Source organism: Cinclus cinclus, chromosome 30, assembly GCF_963662255.1.
Source record: "Cinclus cinclus chromosome 30, bCinCin1.1, whole genome shotgun sequence".
In the NCBI taxonomy this organism is placed as follows: domain Eukaryota; kingdom Metazoa; phylum Chordata; class Aves; order Passeriformes; family Cinclidae; genus Cinclus; species Cinclus cinclus.
In genome coordinates, this window is record NC_085075.1 from 2594969 (window position 1) to 2620329 (window position 25361).

Below are 25361 nucleotides of genomic sequence, written 5' to 3' on the forward strand. Positions count from 1 at the left end.
AAAAAAAACCCACAATGCATGAAAATGGAATCTAAGGAAATGATCCAATCTGTATTTTAGTCAAGGTATTAAAAAACAAACAAACAAAAAAAGCATGAAAATGTAATTTAAGGAAAATGTTTAATGTTTATCCAATCTATATTTTAATCAAGGCATTATAAAACCTGAAAATGGAATCTAAGGGAATTATCCAATCTGTATTTTAGTCAAGGCATAAAACATAAAAATGCAATTTAAGGAAAATATTTAATGTTTATTGAATCTGTATTTTAGTCAAGGAACAAAAAATCTCACCCAAAATGCATGAAAATGCAATTTAAGGAAAATATTTAATGTTTATCCAACCTGTATTTTAGTCAAGGAATAAAGCATGAAAATGCAATTTAAGGAAAATATTTAGTGTTTATCCAATCTGTATTTTAGTCAAGGAATAAAACAAAAAAATGGAATTTAAGGAAAATATTTAATGTTTATCCAATCTGTATTTTAGTCAAGGAATAAAGCATGAAAATGCAATTTAAGGAGAATATTTCACCTGGCTGCAGTTTAACCAAACCTGTTGTGCTCAGCAATTCCTGCGAGGCACCAAGAGCCCCACAGCTCTGATTAAAAAAAAAAAAAGAGATTTGTGCCCTAAAATATTTTTATTTTCAGAGAAACGCAGCTGGAGCAGCTCAGAACCAGCAAACAAAGATCACTTATCTTTTTCTTTTGTTGATTGAAGTTGTCGATGATGACACCAATGAACAAGTTCAGGGTGAAGAAGGACCCGAAGATGATGAAGATAACAAAATAAATGTACATGTAAATGTTGTCCTCGTACTTGGGTTGTTCTTCTTGCTGAAGAAAAGCAACAAATGACATTTCAAAGATAGCAAAAGTACTGGCAAAATGAGATTGCTTGTGTTTGCAAATGATTTCTCTTTGAAAATGTAAGACCAAAAAGATGAGAAAACAGAATATTTTCATTTTTTCCTGGCACAGAAATATTTGTTTCAAATCCGTATTCAGTGCAGGACAAGAAAATCCATTTTAAAACCAGAACTTTTCTGTTTCATGTAGAACCAAGAGAATACAAAGGGGGGAATAAAATCAAAAGCAAAAAGGAAGTTGGGTATTTTCATGATTCCAGCATGCAAGAACCAGACAAGTGCCTGAGGATTAAACTCCAAGCCAGACAAAATTCCACAGCTGGATTCACAATAATGCTCAGACATAAAAAATTCACGGGGGATCTTCTGGTTAATTCCTCCCCATAATTTATTCTAATTATTAAATCTGTAACTTCAGTGTATTCTTTCCTTCACTGTGTTTTTACTTCAGTCGGAGTAGAAAAAAGAAACAAAAAAACCCAAACGACAATAAAACAAAACAATTAAAAATAAATTTAAAATTAATTTTAAGAAAATAATCAAAAAAGAAAGAACAAGCTGCTTTTTTTGGGATTTTCTTCAGCATTTCCTCTCGATTTTGCCAAAGTAAAAGAGCATGGATTTTGTGGTTTTGCATTTTACCTTTCTGGAATCTACAGCTGCATACATGATGTCCATCCAGCCCTTGAACGTGGCCTGGCAAAGAAAACACAGAGACAAAATTCACCCCAAACACAAAACCAACAGAGCCGTGCCAGCTCTGCCAAGGCACCCTTCATGGCCCCGTATCATGAATTTTAATATCACTTCAATGCTTCTCTTTTCATTTAATTTAAATTACAGAAATCAAATGGGAACCTCATGAGTTCCAAGGGAAAAGTGGAAAGACCTTGGGCCCCTCGCTGTGCTGGGAGGAAAAGGGAGGAAAGAGAAGAAATAGAAAATGATAAATCCACTCCAGCCCCAACCCCAGTGGGGCTGTATTTCAGACACAGGGAAGCATGTAAAATATATTGCTTTTTAAACATATATATATTTTTTTTTTCCTTCTTGCCAGGGTTGGGATTAAAGGTGTGAAAGACGGAATTCTGTGTTTGGAGTCAGATGTTTATTAATTCTTATCTGTGCTACGGTGAGTGCTGCAGCTGAAAAAAAAAAAAAATAAATGCAACTACTTCTAGCTAAAAAAAGCTAAAAATGGTGAAGTGGCCATCAATCTCTCTCATTACAAGGCCTTTTAATTGTCCAATTAAGAACTAAATTATTTTTACTTTTGACCCAGTGACCAAACACCCGCAGTGTTTGGAATTTTCTATCCAATTAAAAAGCACCACCATGAAGAAGAAAGTGAAGAAGAAAGAAACCTCCACCCTAAACTTCCATCTTGCTTTCCACCTGTTACTCTATCCCAAAACCCCCAATTTCAAATCCTCCACCATGTGGTACTACACACTTCTATTCAAACCACACACCAGTGATTCTAGCTCCATCACTCAATTTTAAAAACCCTTCTCCAAAACCAATTCTTCCTCGAAGGGCAGAGAAAACCCAAAAGTCTTCAATATCCAAGTTTCCACCAAAAAAAAAAAAAAAAAAAAAACAAAAACAAAAACAACAAAAAACCACAAAAAAAGAAGAAAACAAACCGGGAACATTTTACATTTCCCACTACCAAAACGATAAAAAAAACCCCCAAAACTTACAACTTGCAGAAGAGCCAGATATCCCGCCCCAACGTTGTCGAAGTTAATTTTCACATTCTTCCATCGGATCTCCGTGGAGTTGGGAGGCATCAGAGCTTCGCAGTCTGTCTTGTTGTTAACAACATCTATCTCAAAGCGATGCTCAGCTGTTTCATTAAAGCAGTAATGATATTTCCCGGCAAACAGGTTAACCCCCATAATGCTGAAAATCAGCCAGAAGATAAGGCAGACCAACAAGACATTCATAATGGAAGGGATAGCGCCAACCAAGGCGTTGACAACCACCTGTGTTGGAAGGGGTGGGAAAAAAATTCAGTATAAAACACGAGGCAGGAGACAGCAAGCATCAGTACAGCTGGTTTTTTTTGGTTTTTTTTTTATTATTTTGGGGAATAGGGGATCGGGCCGCCCAGATGTTGGAATTGGTTGTTTCATCAGAAGTTGTTCCGAGTTTTAAATTCTGTTTCAAAGAAGCTCTGGTTTTCAAAAGAAAACAGGCTCACGTCGTTGGGTTTGCAGAGTTTGGATTGTTCGTTCTTCAATAAAGTCATTCTTTAATATCAATTCTTTAATTTAATTCTTTAACGTCAATTCTTTTAATTGCCCAGAGGCAGAGTGAGGGCTCAGACTCTGTTGTAACAAACAGGGCTCCTGGATGGGATTTTCTGAGCCAAGTGTGAATTTAGGAGTTTGTGAATTTAGGAGTTTGTGACTTTGGGAGTTTGTGACTTTGGGAGTTTGTGACTTTGGGAGTTTTCCAGAGGCAGCCCCTCCAGCCATTCCCCACATTCAAACAGAGCTGTTTCTGCACTGCAGGGCCTGCTCCTGCTCCCACCCAGGGCCCCAGCAGCGGGGTCAGGACCAAGCCCAGCACCACCGAGGTCACACAAAGCACCAACACCAAGATCATCCCGTGGACCAGGCAAGGCCGCTCACGCAGTCCCAGGCACAGAGCTGAGCATGCAGCCTGGCAAGCTCCAGAGGACACAAAAGCCATGTTCCCTCCTCCAAACAGCCCCAAAAACCTCAGGAACGGGATGGGTTCGGGCAGAGATCATCTCTTCCTAATTTTAGCCTTTCACAGTTTGGGAGCGCTGTGTCCCTGAGCATCCCTGGCCAAACGTAAGCTTTTATTAGAGGCAGGTCAGCAGGATATTAAATCTTTTATTACCATCTCCTGATTTAGATTCCTTTAATAGATGAACAAAACCTCAACTGTTGTTGCCCTCCCTTCGCCTTGGTTTTGAAAGATAACTCGACCACGGCAGGACTGGGGAGGTCCCAAGGGTGGAGCAGGAGCCACAGCTTGTCCTGGTCCCTGCACCTCCACAGCAGCCCTTGCTGGAAGCCACCACCACACACACGGCCCGTGGCCACCACAGCAGCTCAGGGGGCTCGTGGCCACCACGGCAGCTCAAGGGGCCACAGCAGCTCAGGGGGCTCGTGGCCATCACGGCAGCTCGGGGGGCTCGTGGCCATCACGGCAGCTTGGGGTGGCCACAGCAGCTCAGGGGCTTGTGGCCACCACAGCAACTCGGGGGGCTCGTGGCCACCACGGCAGCTCAGGGGGCCCGTGGCCACCATGGCAGCTCAGGGGGCTCATGGCCACCACAGCAGCTCAGGGGGCTTGTGGCCACAACCACATCCATAGCCTGTGTCCACCATGGCAGCTTGGGGGGCTTGTGGCCACCACATCCAGCTCAGGGGCTTGTGGCCACCACAGCAGCTCAGGGGGCTCGTGGCCACCACGGCTCAGGTGAGAGCCCCAGGCTGCAGCTCTGCTCTCCCTCTCTCCCTTCATCCCAACAACTGCTGGACACCAGCACCACATCAGCAGCACTTTTCTGGGTCACATCCTCCTAGGAATACATTGATTTATTCCAGCTACCACATGAAGAAAAAAAGGAAAAAAAAAAAAAGTAATATGTTGATATGCTCCTGAAATATGATAATTTATGGTTCATTAAATCTACAGAGCTTTCCAAAAGGAGTGAAAGGAGGAACATGGCTTTTGTGACAAGAACACATGCATGTCTCACAGCATCACTGTCAAACTCCCTGACCCAGCTCAGAGCAGAGCAAGCTCCTGGAAATGCAGATTGCTATGGAGGAGAGAAAAGCAAAGAACCACACTTTCAGTCTCCTTTGCAAAGACATTTCAGGTCTCTGTTCCCTGGCTCACAGGAATTGGTTTGCTTGGATGGGGCAGTTCTTGTTCTCCAAGTCAAAACAAAAGAGAAATAAATGGGTTTAGGTAGCTGACAGGTCTAAATATCAATCTTCCCCTGGTGAAAATCCCCCACTTTAAGCATGAGAATTTCCTGATTCTACATCAGAAATCTTCTCCCCTGTGTGGCTTAAAAACAGCTTGGAGTTTGTCCAGGTTTAGTGCTAGGCCTGTTCTTTGAGACCAAACTTCTGGGTGGGACCCAAACCCAGCCCAGCAAAAGCTCCACCTTTTTGAGAATGGAAATTTTTCTCCCTTTGTGCCTCCGCTGTGGATTCAAATCTAGAATTAAACTACAGACACAAAGAAGTAACAGCAGGAGAAGAAACACCTCCTTTGGATTTGGAGCTCACAAATTTTATTTCTTCCCAGGGAATGTGAGGTCCCCTGCTCCTCTTGTGCTGGATTTTGGGTTCAGTTTACACTGCAGCAAATCCAGAGAACAGGAGGATCCAGGTGGAACTGCTCCAGAAGGATCCACGTGGAATTGCTCCACTCAAACCCTGAAGTAAAACTGTGACTGCTATTCCCTTCTGTTATTATTTAAAATACATGATTTTCTCTCTTGCACTATCTCTGGTTATCTAACTGGGATTTAGCACAAAACCCCACGTTCCTGTTCTAACAGCACCTGGAAAATCCATTCATGCCAAATACCCTTCATTTCAATTTTTGTACTAGACAATTTTTTTTTTTTAATGTTCTTAGGAGACTATTTCAATCCCAAATGGGGGAAAAAAAAAAGCACCAAAATGACAGAATATTAGTGACAAAGCAGTGAGACACTGCAATAATTGAAACACCCAAGGCAGTGGTGCCAGCACCAATTTTCAAGGAAAGCTTTTGTTCAGTTCAGTGCTTTGCTTGTGCTTTGTTCTGGTTCCACAGCGACAGGACAGGGACCAAAAAAGCATGGAAAAAAAAGGAAAAGGGACAGAAAGGAAAAGCTTCACTACCAGACAAGGCTGCCAGTCACCACCAGACTGGACTGAGAACAACAAGGTGCAACAAGAGGAATGAAACCAAAGTTTTCAAATCCCCCCAGTCCCTTCCTGCAGTGACCCATGGGAGGCAGCAGCTTTTTCCCCCCCCTCCCCAGTTACTTATTTTTTTTTAAAAAACCCCCTCAGACAGAATCTTTCAATCCAATTCCACCAACAGCCAACACCTGGAGAGAACCCTGAGGTGGTTCCAATTCTGCTTCTTTGCACCTGGTGATTCTCCCTAGATTAAAAAAAAAAAAAATGAAAAATAATAACAAAAAAAAAAAATTAAAAATAAAAAATAAAAAAAGTTCCAGCTGAAGAAGCCCCTCGGATGCTCGAGGTCAAAGCCAGGCCAAATGAGAACAGCCAAGTGTGCTACGAATGGCAGGTGGTTTGGGCCATTAATTAATGTAATGAGGCAGCTTAATGCATCTCCCTTTGTTAGAGGGGAGGGTGCAGCGGTGGGCAGGGTGAGGGGTACATCCACGTAGAGAGGTGATCAAGTCAGCAGCTGCATCATGATTCTGTTTGGAATTTTCTTTCCACCGGTTTTGATCAGTTCTAGCATGCTTTTTTAAAATTTTTTTTTATTATTATTATTATTATTTTTTTTTTATTTTTTTTTTTAATTAAAAAAAAAACAAAAAACCGCTCCACGGGCATGCAGAAGGATCAGCTGCTAATGGCATCTTACCCTCATCCCCTCAAATCGGGACAACGCTCTTAAAGGCCTCAAGGCTCTTAGTGTCCTAAGGGATTTTATGGCACCTAGTTCCGAGTAGCCCAGGGCATTAGCTATAAGGCTGACTAAAGAGACCTACACAGAAAATAGAAAAAAAATAGAAAAAAGAACCAGAAAAAAATAGGAGAAAAAAAAAATTAAATTAAAAAAAAAAAAAAGGCACAAAAAAGAAATTAAAAAAAAAAAAAAAAAAGAAAAAAAGAAAAAAAAAATGTTCCAGACTGTTAGATTGGATCCCCTAACCCTGATTGCCCAGCCCAGGAGCCACCTGGGCCGCCCCAAATACCGAAGCCATGACACCAGCTGCCTACTTCACTTGACTGAACCGACCTGGAAGGAAATAATGCAATTGAGAAAAGAACAGAGGGGAAGAGATCAGTGAGAGAAGAGAGAAAAAGAGAGGAAGAGGCAGAGACACACACGGAGAAGGGGCTGTTGGAAGGAGGAGCCCAAACAAAAACCTTACCCTCGCCCTGTACCGGCTGCGGGATCCCGGCGGCGCTCATGAAATTTAAGCCAGACAAATGTTAAAGGTACCTAAGAGAAAGAATACAGATAAATACACACACTGCACACCTGGGCCAAGCTCTTCTCTCTTTCACTCTGGGAATTCTCAGCTTGATTCCAGCTCTTCCTGCTCCAGCCAAGCACTGGGGGTGGCTTTTTCTGCCTGGCGTGTTTTCATTTTCTGCCTGTTCCAGGTAGCGATGCTCGGGGTTGATTTTGTTCTGTGGTTTTATTGGATTTGTGTCTTGGAACTCCAGGATTTGTGATCCGCTTCCCAAAGGGTTTCTGATCAAGGAAACGACTGGCCCAGTACAGCCCAGTATAACCCAGTATAACCCAGTACTTCATTCACTGCACGCTCCTGCGGCTGCTCAAGTTGGGATTTGGGGAAAACCAGGGGGAAAAAAAAAAAACAAAAACAAAAACAAACAAACAAGAAAAACTGGGGAAATTTGGGATCAGATGGGATGGGGGAAATGGGATAAAATAGGATTGGGATGGGGGAAAATGGGGAAAATGGTCACCATGCCTGGGGATTCCCAGGAATTGCTTTTCCCAAGGTTGTTTTCCACATCCCAAAACCAGAATTTTCCCCATTTTTTTCCCAATCCCAGCTCTAGCATCCTCCATTCTCCTCCATTCCAGGTGTCTTCCCTTTTTTCCCCCCATCCCAATCCCAGCTCCATTTCTCCCCATTTTCCCTCATCCCAATCCTGTTTTATCCCATTTCCCTCCATCCCATCCCCATTTCCCCCCTGTTTTTCCCCCAGTCCAGACCTCAGGAGCGTGCTGTGAGGTACTGGGATGTACTGGGTTATACTGGGCAACCTGTTGAACCTGGAGTCAGGCTGTAAACCTGAATTATCAGAGATTTTTAATTTTTAAACTCACCAAGCCACAGACACAACCTGGCCACGTGTAAACAATTACAGACACATTAATTCCCATTTTTTGCTGCCATCACACTTCAGACAAGATAAAAAAAGAGACATAAAACCCTCTTTTAAGGGAAAAAAAAAAAAAAAGACATCCATATACAACAACAAACAAAAAAACACAGGACCTCCTCCTGGAACAGGAGGTTTCAGCTGAATTCTCAGAATAGGACACTTCCTATTTATCATTCTTTTATATATCTTTTTTTTAATATTAGAATAATAATGTAGAATTAACTATAAGGATGATTCGTATTCCACACGTATTTAAGGGAAATATCAGCTCTAGATTTCAAATCATAAACGTGTGGGGAAAAATTGAGGTTTCATCTTATTTGGGCATGTGGCTCATGGGGTTTTTTTTTTCCATCTTCATATGGAAGGTGGCCCTGTCCACAGCAGGGGACTTGGAATGAGATGATTTTAAGGTTCCTTCCAACTCAAATCATTCCACAGTTCTATGGTATCTTCCCCAAAAATGAGTGGCCACCAACAGTGCTTTGGTTTTTCCATCCCCATTTTAGAATTCCACTAATTTGAACCACGCCAGGGGTGTCCCAAAGTTTCCACAAAATCCCAGGGCTGTTCCCAAAAGGTTCCAACAAAACCTTTGGGAGGCAAAACCAGCTCAGCCAAGCCAGGACCGATTCCTTGGCATAAATCTAAATAAAATTAAATATAGAAATCTGATGGATTTGGAGATGAGGTTTATTTACCCTGTAAATAAAACACTGGAAGTGCCCCATCCCTGGAAACTGTCCCTGGATCCCTGGAAGTATCCAAGGAGTTTGGAGCAGCCTGGGATGGTGGAAGTGTCCTCCCTGCAGGGGTGGAACAGGATGAGCTTTAAGGTCCCTTCCAGCCCAAACCATTCCATGAACAAAGAATCCTCCTTTTTACAGCTTCTTCCCCTCAGGATTAACATCTTACTCCTGAGCAGGACACCAAGACCATGACAGAAAAAGCAGTTTTGAGCTTTTAGGGACCTTTGAGGATTTTTTGTTTGTTTGTTTGTTTGTTTTCCCTGAGGATATTCCAACAGAAGACACAGCAGGCACCGAGGTCGGACAAAGGGAATCCCAGAATGACTGAAAAGCAGAATCCTTCATTATTACCCAGTAAAAGTCTTCACAAACACACCCAGGAAGCTTTGGGGATGAGGAGGAGGGGAATTGGACAATGCTTATAGCAAACCTGCAAAATAACATCCAAGAGTGTTGTTAGGATGCAAAGGTTCATTCCCTGCTGCCCTGGCTCACTCCAGCCCCTTCCAAGAACACGCCACCAAATTTGGGTTAAAAAAAAAGTGATTTAACAGATACAGGACACAAAGCATTGCTGAGATTTTGCTGAGGCATCTCAAAAGTCATATTTCAGATTTGTTGTTGTTCAACTCCTCTGTGATACCAAGAGAAAACAGGAATTCCTCTTAAAGCCCTGGGAATTCCAAATCCTTCTACACTTGGTTCCCTTCCTGCCTGGGAAGTTCTTGATCTTTACTCCACTCCCAGATAATGGGAAAGAAATTAAAGCTTGTACCACCTCTGCCCATTAAACTGCATTTCATTCAAAACCAACTGGAATTAAACTTCAGGCAGTGAGAGAGATCCAGGGTTACTGTCAGAAAATAAAACTTTGAACGTGCAGGTTGAGTCCAAGGAAAGATGTTGACGGGATCAGAGAGGACTTTTTTTTTTTTTAAATAAAATTTCAATTTCCAATTTTTCTACAGGAAACACAGAGTTTGAGTCACTTCTGCCCCTGAATTCCAAGCATAGTTCCTTCCACCTACTCAGGAATATTTCCAGAGTGATAATGGTGCTGAACAGCAACTGAATCACACACAGAGTGTTCCAAAGGAGAAGCTTGGAAAAATTGGGAATTCTTTTTTAACATACTTGCTCTTGGGGCAGTCACCACTGAATCCCAGATGGATGTGATGAAACACTTTAAAATAATCCAAACGGATTTTAAATTTCATGGTTCAAACATTTTCTATTGAATTACACCATTTTCTACCACTGTGGACAGCACAAATTCCATTTGTTTTAAATTCCCTCTCTGTGCTTCAGAGCCAAATTAATTGCTGAAACTTCCCTCTGTTTTTTTGGTATGTTTCTTTTTTTTCCTTTAATCCTACAATTTATTATCTTTTTTTTTTTTTTTTTTTTATTTCTCAGATTTATCCTCCCTCCCAAGATGTTCTGCAGGTGAATTCCAGATCTCACTCTCTGCTGAGCTTTCTTGTTTGAGGTGATCCTGCTTCTTCTTTCCCGTTTCTTTTGAACACAAGATGGATGATGCTGGATTTCACTGTGCACAATGAGATTTCCAAGGATTGAGATTCCCACAAATCCAGCATGGGGGTGGTGGGATGGGGAGGTTTTGCTGCTTCATCACCCCCTCATCATTAATAATGCAAGAAAATGCTTACAGAGAATGTAACTCCTTGAAATATCACCAAGAAATGCCACATCTTTCCCCCTGGAAACACTTCCCAGTGGCTCCAGACACGGGCAGGTCTCCTAAAATTCTATTTTCAACAGAGCAAAACAAGGCTGGAAAATCCTCTTTGATCCCTGCAGGGCAGAAATCCCACAGCTGCACAGGAAAACCCAAAAGGCTTGAAGGTTTTATCCTCGATTTGGGAATTCACAGATATCTGGGATTGTTAAATCTGTGATGCACACTTAGGATTTGAGGAGGAAACATTGATTTCCCAAGCAGAAAAAAAATTAAAAAGGAGAGGAAATAAAAAAAAAAAAAAAAAAGAAAAAAGAGGATACATACAGCCACGATGAGAAAATCCAGCCAGCACCAGGCATTGGTGAAGAATTTCACAAATCCATAAGCACACCACTTGAGCAGCATCTCCAGGATGAAAATGTAGGTGAAGACCTTGTCTGCATATTCCAGGATGGTCCTGATGGTTTTCCTCTGCTCGATGTAAATGTCCTCAAAAGCCTGGGGAATAACCAGGGGTCATTCTTAGGGATTGACTGATTTATTTATTCCATGGTGTTATCCAGGAGCTTCAAATGATACTGAGGTGGCTTCAGTACACAGATTTATATATATATCTATCATCTAAATATATAGATTTATATTAAACATATAAATAAATCACAGAAAATTGATTTTGTTGCAGTCACAGGTTGGAGTTTATGGTGTTGGAGGGATTTTCCAATTTCAGTGATTCTGGGATTTTGGTGGTTCTGTGAGATCAGGCTGACTTTTCCCCAAATCCTCACATTTCCAGGATCTGAACCCAGCTTTGGAGTTTTTGTTCTTCATTTAAACTAAACTAAAACCATTAATAAAAGCTTTTCCAATTTCAGAGATTCTGGTAAATCAGGCTGACTTTTCCCCAAATCCTCACATTTCCAGGATCTGAACCCAGCTTTGGAGTTTTTGTTCTTCATTTAAACTAAACTAAAACCATTAATAAAAGCTTTTCCAATTTCAGAGATTCTGGTAAATCAGGCTGACTTTTCCCCAAATCCTCACATTTCCAGGATCTGAACCCAGCTTTGGAGTTTTTGTTCTTCATTTAAACTAAACTAAAACCATTAATAAAAGCTTTTCCAATTTCAGAGATTCTGGTAAATCAGGCTGACTTTTCCCCAAATCCTCACATTTCCAGGATCTGAACCCAGCTTTGGAGTTTTTGTTCTTCATTTAAACTAAACTAAAACCATTAATAAAAGCTTTTCCAATTTCAGTGATTCTGGTAAATCAGGCTGACTTTTCCCCAAATCTTCACATTTCCAGGATCTGAACCCAGCTTTGAACACTCTGTTCTTCATTTAAACTAAACTAAAACCATTAATAAAAAACTTTTCTACACTTCCACGATGGGAGTTATGATATTTAATTCCCACACTTTGCTTTTTTTTTTTTTTTCCCCCCCCAAAATTTCCTGTCTACAATTAGACATCCCCAAGCCCAAACACATTTTTTACTCACCAGAGCACCGCTGCTCAGGAGGATCATAAAGATGATGAAAGTCTCAAACCAATTATGCTCCACAATTAAGAAACAAGTTTTCCTCAAGGTCCACCAGGACTTTCCCAGCCCCTCCTCAATATTGACCTGACAACACTTGCAGCGCTGCATACAACCTGCAACAGGGACAGGTGACACCTTCACTCAGGAAAAAAAAAACCACCAGGATTTAAAGGAAAAAAAAAAACAGGATTTAAAGTAAAAAAAAAAAAAAAATTCCTTTATTTTATATTTGTTATTTTATAAATATTTATTTCTATTCGATTCTCGGTGTCTAGAAGCGGTTTTGGTGTCACCAATATCTGAGTGAGTTTTAAGATGAGTTAAAACTTTTGCTTTCTGGAGGATTTTGGGATTGTTTTGCCACTTCTGTGCCAGAATTAACATCAATATGGGAACAGATCAGCTCGTTCTATTTGGTGAGGGCCACGCTCTTGAGGAGACAAATGCAAATAAAATAACCTTGAACCATTTAAAGCAGCTTTGCCATGGGAATTCCTGTAACAGATCAGATCTCCAAAGATTTTGAGGCCAGTTACAGGAAAGGAAAAATACTTAAAGCATCAGCTGTACAAAAATCATCTAGTTCTACTACAGGTGGTGTTTAATTCTTTAAAAATTCTCCCTGTGAGGGTGGAATGGGTAACCCAGAGATCCCTGGAAGTGCCCAAGGCCAGGCTGGATGAGCTTGGAGCAGCCTGGGAGGTGTCCCTGTAATGGCAGGGGGATAAATCAGGATGAGTTTTAAAGTTCTTTCCAACACAAATTATTGAAGGATTGTGTGATTTACATCCTAGCAAGGGTAGCTGCATCTCTGAGAGCTTCACTTTATAAATTGCTCTGAATTAGTTCACCAGCTCTGGTGTCCCACAAATCCAAACCAGCTCTGGTGTCCCACAAATCCAAACCAGCTCTGCTGTCCCACAGATCCAAACCAGCTCTGGTGTCCCACAGATCCAAACCAGCTCTGGTGTCCCACAAATCCAAACCAGTTCTGCTGTCCCACAGATCCAAACCAGTTCTGGTGTCCCACAGATCCAAACCAGTTCTGGTGTCCCACAAATCCAAACCAGCTCTGCTGTCCCACAGATCCAAACCAGTTCTGGTGTCCCACAGATCCAAACCAGTTCTGGTGTCCCACAGATCCAAACCAGCTCTGCTGTCCCACAAATCCAAACCAGCTCTGGTGTCCCACAAATCCAAACCAGCTCTGGTATCCCACAGATCCAAACCAGTTCTGGTGTCCCACAGATCCAAACCAGCTCTGGTGTCCCACAGATCCAAACCAGCTCTGCTGTCCCACAAATCCAAACCAGCTCTGCTGTCCCACAAATCCAAACCAGCTCTGGTGTCCCACAAATCCAAACCAGCTCTGGTGTCCCATAAATCCAAACCAGTTCTGGTGTCCCACAAATCCAAACCAGTTCTGGTGTCCCACAAATCCAAACCAGCTCTGGTGTCCCATAAATTCAAAACCATAAATTCAAAACCATAAATTCAAACCCATAAATTCTTCATGAAAGAAGGGTTTTGAGATAAATCAAAAGCCAGCCCTGCTGCAGGCTGGCCTAACGTTGAGCTGAGCTCAGAGCAGTCCCAGAACATCCCAAAATTCTCCTCCTTCCCTCCCTGCTGACCTTCTGTGAAGCAGGCATCGGGGTCCAGGTACTCCTCCGGGGCCTCCACAGGGACTTCTTCCACTTCAGGCTTGATGTCAATGGTGCTGCCCTCGGAGGAGCTGCTCTCATCCAGCTTCTGCATCACAAAGCCCAACCCAAAATCAGCTCCTAAGAAATTCCAGAGTTCACCAAGACCCAGCCTTTTGTCCACCACCTCTCTGTTCATGGGAAGTTGGTTCCTCAATTTAATTGCTGAGATCCTGACCCGTGGTCTTTAGGTCTCATGGCAGCAGGAGACACAGCATGAAGTATTTATTGTTATTTATCAGCATTTATTAGCATTACTTTTAATTATTATCATGTATTATCATTTATTATTATTCTTATTATTATTATTATTTAACATGAAAGGTGGTTTATTAGCATTTCTCATTTATTACTATTTATTATTAAAGGTGTCCCTGTCCACAGCACAGGGGTTGGAACCAAATGATCTTTAAGGTTCCTTTCAACCCAGGCCATTCTGTAATTAAATCTATTTTACATTATATTTATGTCATTTGTGGCTTTCTACACATAAAAATATAGAAAGCATCTGTGTACATATATATATATACATATATATATATAAAACATAAAAATTACTATAATACTATAATATCATATATAGAAAATTACTATAATACTATATGTATTTTATATAATTACTATATATATTAATATAGAAAATATATATTTATAGAAAAATATATTTATAGAATAATATATTCATAGAATAATATATTTAACATATATAAAATAAATATATCATTACAATATTATATATTATATAGTACTATGTAATAATAATATAGCAAAATAATACAGTATAATTTAATAATTAATAAATGAATATTCTATATAAAATAATTTTGTGCTAATTAAAATTATATTAATTATATTAGTATATTGCTACATTATATGTAATATATAATAAATAGTAATTGGAATATTATTATATTGTTACTTAATTATTAATTATAATTATTTTAACATAATTTATCTATATATAAAGTATTTGTGGCTTTCTATGGAGCTACAAGCACAAGAAACTTCTGAGTGCAAAGAAAACAGCACAACATAAACTTAAGTTTAGTGCTGGAACTGAATTTAAAAGAGGTTTCCAGGCACTCACAGTTGGGTTAAACTTCTCAAATTAATTTTTAGCACTAAAATTTTCTCCCTGCCAAGAGAGGAGTCCACTGACAGAGGTCAAAACTTCTCAAATTAATTTTTAGCACTAAAAAGTTCTCCCTGCTAAGACTGGAGACAACTCAACAGTGGTCTAAATTTCTGGAATTTAATTTTAACACCAAACTTAAAATTTCTCCCTGCTAAGACTGGAGACCACTCACAGTGGTCTGAGCTTCTCAAATTAATTTTTAGCACTAAAAATTTCTCCCTGCCAAGAGAGGAGACCACTCAAAATGGTCTAAACTTCGGGAATTTATGTTTTAACACTAAAAAGTTCTCCCTGCTAAGACTGGAGACCACTCACAACGGTCTAAACTTCTCAAAGTAATTTTTAGCACTAAAAAGTTCTCCCTGCCAAGAGAGGAGACCACGGACAGTGGTCTGAACTTCTGGAATGGACTTCAGCCCCAGCCCACCTCCTTGCTGCCATCGGGATCCGTGTCGCTGCTGAAATCCTCCGTGTTGAGGTTCTCGAAGTCGGACTCCCCCACGGCGATGGGGACGCGCACGGTGAGGTTGGGGTTGTTGATGAAGGACATGTGGTCCTCGTCGATGATGTACTTCTCCACGCTGCTGCCGATGCCGCTGGTGGTGCCGTTGCCGTTCTTCTGGAAGTCGATGTCCCTGTTGATGTCGGCCCCGGTGTGGTTGGCGATGCAGTTCACCTTCTTGTCGTAGAGCTCGTCCAAGGGTTTCACCTCGTCGGCCTCTCTCTGCTTGAAGTGAGCCTGCATGAACTCCCTGACCTTGGCCTTGGTCCAGGCGATGCCTTTCTTGATGCGGATCACCGAGATCTGCAGGTTGTTCATCTCGCCGTCGTCGTCCGTGGCCGCCAGGTTGTCGGCGCTGAAGGAGCTCAGCAGCAAGGCCAAGAACAGGTTCAGTACCTGGAAGGGAAGAGGAGATGCTGGACGGGCACACGAGGGGGGATTCCCAAAGACCAGAGTGAGTACTCGGTGCCCAAAGCCCTGCTGATGGCCTGGAGCTGTCTCCAAACACCACTGAAAAACCAGCTCTGGTGTCCCACAAATCCAAACCAGCTCTGCTGTCCCACAGATCCAAACCAGTTCTGCTGTCCCACAAATCCAAACCAGCTCTGCTGTCCCACAGATCCAAACCAGCTCTGGTGTCCCACAAATCCAAACCAGCTCTGCTGTCCCACAAATCCAAACCAGTTCTGGTGTCCCACAAATCCAAACCAGCTCTGCTGTCCCACAAATCCAAACCAGCTCTGCTGTCCCACAAATCCAAACCAGTTCTGGTGTCCCACAAATCCAAACCAGTTCTGGTGTCCCACAAATCCAAACCAGCTCTGGTGTCCCACAGATCCAAACCAGCTCTGGTGTCCCACAGATCCAAACCAGCTCTGCTGTCCCACAAATCCAAACCAGTTCTGGTGTCCCACAGATCCAAACCAGTTCTGGTGTCCCACAGATCCAAACCAGTTCTGGTGTCCCACAGATCCAAACCAGTTCTGGTGTCCCACAGATCCAAACCAGCTCTGGTGTCCACAAATCCAAACCAGCTCTGCTGTCCCACAAATCCAAACCAGCTCTGGTGTCCCACAAATCCAAACCAGCTCTGGTGTCCCACAAATCCAAACCAGCTCTGCTGTCCCACAAATCCAAACCAGCTCTGCTGTCCCACAAATCCAAACCAGCTCTGCTGTCCCACAAATCCAAACCAGCTCTGGTGTCCCACAAATCCAAACCAGCTCTGGTGTCCCACAAATCCAAACCAGTTCTGCTGTCCCACAGATCCAAACCAGTTCTGGTGTCCCACAGATCCAAACCAGCTCTGGTGTCCCACAGATCCAAACCAGTTCTGGTGTCCCACAAATCCAAACCAGCTCTGCTGTCCCACAGATCCAAACCAGCTCTGGTGTCCCACAGATCCAAACCAGCTCTGGTGTCCCACAAATCCAAACCAGCTCTGGTGTCCCACAGATCCAAACCAGCTCTGGTGTCCCACAAATCCAAACCAGTTCTGGTGTCCCACAAATCCAAACCAGTTCTGGTGTCATACAAACTCAAAACCAACACACAGGATTTAAACTCAGCCTTCCTGATTTAGTCCCGGCTCTGCCTCAAACAAAATGGGGAAAATCTTGGCATTTTGAGTGATCAGTCCCAGCTCTATTTCCTCATCCACATTTAGTGACCATCCCCAAAACTCATTTTATCAAAACCCTTTGGCAAGACAGGACCTCTCAGAGAGAGCTCACAACTACTTTGAAGAACTGAGACTGTTCATGTGATTTTGTTCTTGCTCACATTTTCCTCCACAGACTTTTCTGCATGGAATTCAGGGCCAGAAGGAACCATCCTGATGGAGTCCAGCCTCCCACACAAGAGGCTGTGCCGTTCCACAGCAGCTCCTGCACACAGCAGCACCTCATGACTGAGCCCTGAGTGGGCTCAGGTTTTAGAAGAAACCTCCATCCTCATTTTAACACTTCAGGACCTTCCCCTGTGCACTAAATTGTTGAATTTTTTGGCTGTTAAAACGCCAGGTTTTGCTTCTTTTAGCTTCTTTATCCCCTCAGCTCAGGTGTAGGTCTGTCCTTACTTTAATACCTTCAGCTTTTACTGCAAAATGTTTTATTTACAGGTGACTGTTTAAGGTCTTCATCAAGGAAAAAAAAAACCAAAAAAAAAAAAAAAAAAACCAGAATTTACCATTGTGCTACCAAAATCTGTGGGACTCAAAGGCCAAGAGGGACCTCTCAAACCATCACTCCCTCATCCTGGCCTCTCCCCAAATCCTACCCCACCCACAAACAACCAAGAAATCCCATCAGTAACCATTTACTGACCACTAAATTTCCGATGACCATGACCATCATGAAGACAATCAAGCACATGGCCTGTCCTGCCACTTCCATACAATCCCACATGGTCTCAATCCACTCCCCACACAACACACGGAAGACAATAAGGAAGGAGTGGAAGAAATCGTGCATGTGCCAGCGGGGCAGCTCACACTCCGGATTGATCTTGCACACACATTCCTTGTAGCTTTTGCCAAAGAGCTGCATTCCCACCACGGCGAAGATAAACACGATGATGGCCAGCACCAAGGTCAAATTCCCCAAGGCACCCACTGAGTTACCGATGATTTTTATCAGCATGTTCAGAGTGGGCCAGGATTTGGCCAGTTTGAAGACTCTCAGCTATAAAAAGAGAAAAAAAAAAAAAAAAACAAGACAAAAAGAACCAAAACACATAAATCTTAAAGAGGAAAATAAAGCAGAACTTCCTAAACAACAAGCATCTTGTATTTTACATCAAGGTAAATTGATGCTTCTGTTACTGAGGTTACGGGGAACAAAGAATGCTTCATCTTTCTGGAAATTTGGGTATTTTGTACTTAGTTATTTTCCCTTCCCAAAGGAAAAGTCTCCCTTCCCTGCCCAAATGCAACAAGGGGCTCTCAGATCTCATAAAGAGCAGTCGTGAGAAAAGAAAATGGCACCACTCAATCTCTGTCCTCCCCAAAGCCAGAAAAAAAGTGGATCTTCCCTTGCCCTGTGTAAACGGGAAAAATTCCTTATGTGAGGGGAACAGCAGGAACTGTGTCGGGAGGGACAGGCTGGATATTGGGGAAAGGTTTTTTTTCCCTGGGTGGGCACTGAACAGGCTCCCAGGGAATGGGAACAGCCCCAAGGCTGCCAGAACTCAAAGGACATTTAGGCAACGCTCTCAGGGTGGGATTTTGGGGTCTCTGTGCAGGGCCAGGAGCTGGACTGGATGTCCCTTGTGGGTCCCTTCCAACTCAATTCTCTGATTCTAAGCTCTCTAGTAGCTCCATGACAGTAACAGAGAAAAAGAGCTGGAATATTGGAATATTGGAACATGGAATACCAGTCTGAAAGATCGCAGCACGGAAAGTCCTTCCACATCTGCCAAACTCAGCTCCATTAAACTGAGGGAAACAATAAACCCATCAAAGATGTTCCAGCCTTCTTGAAAATAATAGTATGGATCCATTGCAATGAGCTTCAGGAACATTTCTGCTGTGAAAATCCCAGTGAAAACCTGGAGTGGGGAGAAGAGACAAAGAACAGGCAAAGAGTCATTTTTGGTTTAATTTCTGATCTTCAGGCTAAGTCTCAACAGATTCTGAGTCCAAGTCCATACCAAGAATCCAAACATTCCACCAAGTCCACATCCAGAATCCAGAAATCCCACCAAATCCACACCAAGAATCCAGAAATCCCACCAAATCCACACCAAGAATCCAGAAATCCCACCAAATCCACACCAAGAATCCAGAAATCCCACCAAGCCCCAAGAATCCAGAAATCCCACCAAGCCCCAAGAATCCAGAAATCCCACCAAGCCCCAAGAATCCAGAAATCCCACCAAGCCCCAAGAATCCAGAAATCCCACCAAGCCCCAAGAATCCAGAAATCCCACCAAGCCCCAAGAATCCAGAAATCCCACCAAGCCCCAAGAATCCAGGCATTCCCAGCAGGAGATCTGTGAGGAACATTCAGCTCTGCTCTCTTCTCTTACCAGATTTCCTACGGAGAGCACGTGCTCGAACTCGGGGGTCATGGGGTGGTGCTCCATGGCCATGAACAACGTGTTCAGCACGATGCAGATGGTGATGGCCAAGTCAACAAAAGGATCCATCACAATTAAATTCACGATCTCCTTCAGCTTCATCCAGTAGGGGTGGCATTCCCAGATCAGGAACGTGTTGGCAAATTTGTACCAGCAAGGGGGACACTTCCTCTGGGACTCTTCCAGCTCTGAAGATACAAAACAAAACAAAACAAAAAACGAAACAAAACAAAGAGTTCAGGCTTCATCTCCGAGGCTGAAGAATTACAGACCTGTGAACTTTGTGAAAATGGCCACGGAGGTGACACGAGAGAAGAGCTGGGACAAGTTTGTGGGCAGGCTGGCCATCAGGAAGGAATTCTTCATGGGAAGGGTGGTCAGGCTTTGGAAGGGGCACCCAGGGAGGTTTGGAGTCCCCATCCCTGGAGGTGTCCAGGGAGGGACAGGAGGTGACACTCAGTGCTCTGGGCTGGCTGACAAGGTGGGGATCAATCCCAGGTTAGTCCCAACGACCTTGGAGCTCTTTTTCAACCTCAGGGGTTCTTGGATTCTGGGATTTCATTTTATTGAGCTTCTCCTTTGTCCCTACACAACACCTGCACCACATCACCCCAAGTTCTAACCCTGTGCTTCAACCCCACCAGGATGATTCAACGCAAATTATTCCCAATGAAGAGCTATATTTAACTGAGAACTGATCAAGGTAAAGCAGTTAAAACCAAAGTTACAGATTCCAAACTGCCTTTGGTGCCAGTTTTTAAATAACTGAGATGAATTCTGTGCTGAACACAGACAGGGTCTAAAAGAGGAAAGAGATGACATAACGCTGCGAAAGATCTTCAACAGGAATAACCTGATTAAGACTAACTACATCCATTTACAGAAATCAAACATAGAAATGCTGTGTCCATTTTTTGATTTTTTTACACTGGCTTATCTCAAAAAAAAAACCAACAAAACAAAACAAAACAAAAAAAAAAAAAAAAAACCTACAAATGAGGAGTTGCCCCCATTTGTTGACTTGCTGGTTCCAGTCAGGTTGTGCAGCTGTGCACCCTCACCTTTTATTTTTTTATGGGAAGGGAAAGGACCACTGTGCTCCCCTTCCCATTGGTTCCCTGGTTGCTTAGTATTTAGTTGCCTTGGAATTTCTGAAGTTAAAAAGAGACCCGTGGCACTGGAGCCCGTAGGCGTTTGCGCAGGAGGGGAGCGGCAGCGAAACCCTGCTCTGTTTCTAAGTATATTTAGTTTTCCTACAATTTTATTGCAGGAGACAGCAGGAATTTGAGATCATCAACTGCATGTGGCTGCTGTTCATGAATTCCTGCTGGCTCCTGCTCTAACACGTTGGGAAATCTCAGCTCTGAGTGCTGTCCATTCCAGAATTGCCACCATCCAGCAGCTCCTGTTTTATTTTTTTCTGGCAGCTGTCACGTTGCAGCTCTCAGTGCAGCTCCAATCCTTCTCTCTCTGCAGCAAAGGAAGGTTCTCTCCAGTGCTCGGCAGAGATGCAGAAGACACAACACCCGTACCTGGCACTGCCTGGCTCCTCTGATCTCCACTCTGCGTTCTCTTTATTGCCAAGTCACAACTCTTTGTTGCCTTTACCTCCATCTCTATGCAATTTCCAAGTAAAATAAAGTCCAATAAATATTTCTTTATCGATATTGACCCAAAAGAAGCAGATTTTGGCAAAACCATGTGTGAATATGCACTGCTCTAAAGCAGGGGGAGCTGAATTCCACTGGGCCAGGCTGCTCCAAGCCTTGCCCAACCTGACCCTGGACACTTCCAGGAATGGGGCATTTCCTCTGGGCAACCCCACAGGGGTTGAAGGGTTTGGTTGAGGGTTTCTTTTCCCTCACAGGGAAGAATTCGTTCCCAGTATCCCACCCATCCCTGCCCTCTGGCAGTGGGAAACCATTCCCTGTGTCCTGTCCCTCCAGCCCTTTGTCCCCAGTCCCTCTCCAGCTCTCCTGGAGCCCCTTTGGGGCTGGAAGGGGCTCTGAGTTCTCCCTGGAGCCCCATCCTGCGATCCCCAAATCCACCTACCCTCAACAAGGGTGTTGGTCAACCCAGTCATGACACTGTTGGTCCGGTCCTTCCTTCCATAGGATGCATTCACCTGATCCATGGAGACCAAGAGAGACCCGCCAGGCTTCTTCCTGATTTCAATTTCAGTGGTACCCTGAAAAGTTCACACGGTGATTAATAACACTCGAGTCTTCTCTGAGCCCAGAAATGCAGCACTTGGTCTGCATTTCCATATTCTGTATTTTCTATGTTCTGTGTGTCCCTCTGTCCTTTCCCACCTTCCTACAACATTTACGTGTTCAAACCAAAACTCAATCTCTTCTTTTTTTCTGTTGGACCAGTGCTTTGCAGCCTTAGACAAATTACAGGCTGTATTTCAGAGAATATTTCTAATTACATACAATGTAATTAATTCTCTGTACCACAACCAAACAGATGGGCAGCTTTGGTCAGAGTGACAACTCCACACCAACCTCACCTGAGCCACACAAATTAGTGAGGTTTATAAACTGACGGTATCGACATTTATTTCAAAATCCCCATCTGAAAATCAGACTAAAAGAAGCTCAGCCACAACAAGGAGAACTCATAGGGATTTCTCCCAGTCCAGCCCAGGATGGAGCCAGTTTTGTGCCACGACAGGGATGGAAATTCCCATTGTTCCACCTTGGGAAGGGTCACCTTGCTCCCCTTTTTTCAGAGCTGGCACTTCCAAAGGAACCTCAGTTTCCCTCTGAGGATTGCTCTGGATTGCCAGGCAGGGAAAATCCTGGGTACTAACAGATAACTGAGCTTTTTTTGTCTCTCTACACAGAGTTAGTATAATAAGTGCTAATTACTAATTTCTCTCTACACATGCACTGTGCTGGTCACCACATCCATGTTGTGTTAGAAAAAGAATAAAAAAAAAAAAAAAAGAAAATACTGCATTAACGTGCTGACTAAGGAAGAACAAAACCAGGTAGGTAACTGATGCTTAACATGATTAATTAGGGTCAAACAAGTTGCAAGAATTCCAATAACTAAAAATCAGCTTGGAATTTATAGGCTTGGTAACCAGGTTTTCTCAGAAATAATTGATTTAGGTCTCTCTCAAATGATGTTGTCTTCAATTGGATTCACATTTTTCTGTGCCCTACTAAAGTGATATTCTGTGTTTAGAGCTTTGCTTCTCTCCTGCACTCTGAAACGCTGATCCACTAAAAGGTTTTCTCAATGCCAATTCATTCAACTAATTAGAAAAAGCCACGAGAGAATTCAACAATTAAAAAAGGAGTATTTCACAAACTCATTATTTTACTAACAGCCGCCCCTTGATTTTAGTGAGAGCAAAAAGATTGCTTGCATTTCCCTTTAACCCTCAAATATTTTCTTATAATCAAGAATATTCACAACTACCTTTAAAAACTGGGTTGTTTTTCCCATTCCCATGATTTAAATAGCTCGGTACAAATCACCCCAACACACACCAAGGCTCCTACTATTAATAGTCCTTTAATTAAAGACTCAATTCCAACCTTTTTTTGTTTTGTTTAGGCTTTTTTTCTAGCAAGCTAGAAGGGAAGGAGGTGAATTGTTGAATTTGAGAAGGAAAAAAGAAATGGGTGCTGGAAGCTCAGGGTGTTTATCAGCAGAGATTAACCCATCCTGCTCTGCTTGGAAAGAAGGAGGATGATGAGGATGAAGAGTTTTGGAGTCTGAAAAACAGAGGCCTCTCTGAATTCTTCAGAGAGAAATGAGAGTGCGGGAATTGAGTTAAAAATCCAAAGGACTGAAGTTTATTAAGCCACTCATACATGAAAGAGAGGCGTAGGCTTCAGGTTTTAGTAAGTTTAAGTAAGTAAGAATATGTCTTAAGTGCTTCAAAAAGTAAAAGCCCCAGACACGAGTGCAGAAAACAAATCTTAAAAACAAGTGTCAGTGAGAAGTGAAAAATGTAGTCCTAGATATCAGTGTAGAAAACAAGTGTCAGTGAGAAGTGAAAAAATAGTTTCAGACATAACAAAACGCAGCGTAAAGAACTTTGCTTGCGTGTTTCACAAGAACAACACAGGCCACGTGTGCAGTTTGGGTGGAAACTTTTGTACTAGAAAAGTGCAGTTCTAACAGCTTAAGGATAAATGGTTTGGGTTTGTGCTTTAGCTCACTGGGTAATTAGTAATTAAGAATCTGGGCACTGGGGAGAGGTGATCTCTGCTCTCTCTTCTCTCACCATCATCATCATCATCATCATCATCACCCAGAAGAAGACAGGAGCTGCAGCTCCAACTTTGGCCTCTCAGGGCCTTGCACCAGGAGCTGCTTCTGCTTCTAAGTGAGATTTTTCTTTTATTTTGGGACTCTGAAATCTTTTAGCACTTTAACACTTGGGACTCTTTGCCTTTCCAGACTGATGTGGCTTAACGCAAGTTAAAAATTACTTAAAAATACTTATTTAATAAAACTATTTCTAAATAAATAAATAAATGTATATTTTTTGTTTTAATTTTATATATTTATTTTATATTTCTATATAAACCTTATATTTGATGTTTCTGTATAAATTTCATATCTATATATAAATCTTATCATTTATAAGTAATATATTAATATTGATATATAAACCTTATATTTTATATTTATAGATAAATTTTATCTTTTATGATTCTATATAAATCTCATATTTCTATATAAATAATGTATTTTATATTCCTATAAAATCTTATATTCTATATACATATTTGATTTTATACACAAAATTTATATTTTATATTATATAATTCAAGATTTATTGTCTATTTACATATAAATTTAGTACTTATATTTTCAGATTATATTTCTATATATATAATATTTTTACATAAATTTTCTATTGGTATTTTATATTATATTTATAAAGATTTATATATTTTTATATTTATATATTACATGTTTACTTTAATTTTTATATAAATTATATATATTATTAAATTTCTATATTTATATTTATATATACATTTCATATTTATATTTTCTATCACCTCCCTCCATTTATTTTATATTTTATATTAGATCCCTACATTTATTTTATATTTATATAAAAATTTCATATTTATATTCTCTATCACCTCCCTCCATTTATTTCCACCCCCACATCACCCTCCCCATTCACACCTCTCTGCCAAACCCCAAATCCCTCACCAAACCCCAAAACCCAACAACGCACACACCCGTCCCCAAATCCCTCACCAAACCCCAAAACCCAACAACGCACACACCCTTCCCCAAATCCCTACCAAACCCCAAAACCCAACAACGCACACACCCGTCCCCAAATCCCTACCAAACCCCAAAACCCAACAACGCACACACCCTTCCCCGATCCCTACCAAACCCCAAAACCCAACAACGCACACACCCGTCCCCAAATCCCTCACCAAACCCCAAAACCCAACAACGCACACACCTGTCCCCAAATCCCTACCAAACCCCAAAACCCAACAACGCACACACCCTTCCCCAAATCCCTACCAAACCCCAAAACCCAACAACGCACACACCCGTCCCCAAATCCCTACCAAACCCCAAAACCCAACAACGCACACACCCTTCCCCGATCCCTACCAAACCCCAAAACCCAACAACGCACACACCCGTCCCCAAATCCCTCACCAAACCCCAAAACCCAACAACGCACACACCTGTCCCCAAATCCCTACCAAACCCCAAAACCCAACAACGCACACACCCTTCCCCAAATCCCTACCAAACCCCAAAACCCAACAACGCACACACCCGTCCCCAAATCCCTACCAAACCCCAAAACCCAACAACGCACACACCCTTCCCCGATCCCTACCAAACCCCAAAACCCAACAACGCACACACCCTTCCCCGAATCCCTACCAAACCCCAAAACCCAACAATGCACACACCCTTCCCAAATCCCTCACCAAACCCCAAAACCCAACA

At 42.2% G+C, this 25361-nt stretch overlaps 1 protein-coding gene across 6 annotated transcripts in view; it reads right to left on the minus strand.

The window, feature by feature from the left end:
- The window catches only part of SCN8A (sodium voltage-gated channel alpha subunit 8), a 53737-nt gene that overhangs the window by 6355 nt on the left and 22021 nt on the right, over positions 1 to 25361 (minus strand). For 3 of the 6 annotated variants that reach the window (XM_062510861.1, XM_062510860.1, XM_062510862.1), the window contains exons 12-23: positions 21450 to 21585; positions 19347 to 19585; positions 18693 to 18866; positions 17645 to 18001; positions 15246 to 15716; positions 13615 to 13732; positions 11939 to 12093; positions 10763 to 10936; positions 6483 to 6605; positions 2576 to 2860; positions 1515 to 1568; positions 703 to 840 (exon numbers count right to left, since the gene is read on the minus strand). In XM_062510861.1, the coding sequence (XP_062366845.1) occupies positions 703 to 840; positions 1515 to 1568; positions 2576 to 2860; positions 6483 to 6605; positions 10763 to 10936; positions 11939 to 12093; positions 13615 to 13732; positions 15246 to 15716; positions 17645 to 18001; positions 18693 to 18866; positions 19347 to 19585; positions 21450 to 21585 (2424 nt within the window). Of the gene's footprint in view, positions 1 to 702; positions 841 to 1514; positions 1569 to 2575; positions 2861 to 6482; positions 6606 to 10762; positions 10937 to 11938; positions 12094 to 13614; positions 13733 to 15245; positions 15717 to 17644; positions 18002 to 18692; positions 18867 to 19346; positions 19586 to 20020; positions 20027 to 21449; positions 21586 to 22553; positions 22638 to 25361 lie in introns of all 6 variants that reach the window. The other 3 variants (XM_062510865.1, XM_062510864.1, XM_062510863.1) reach the window with 2 other exon arrangements.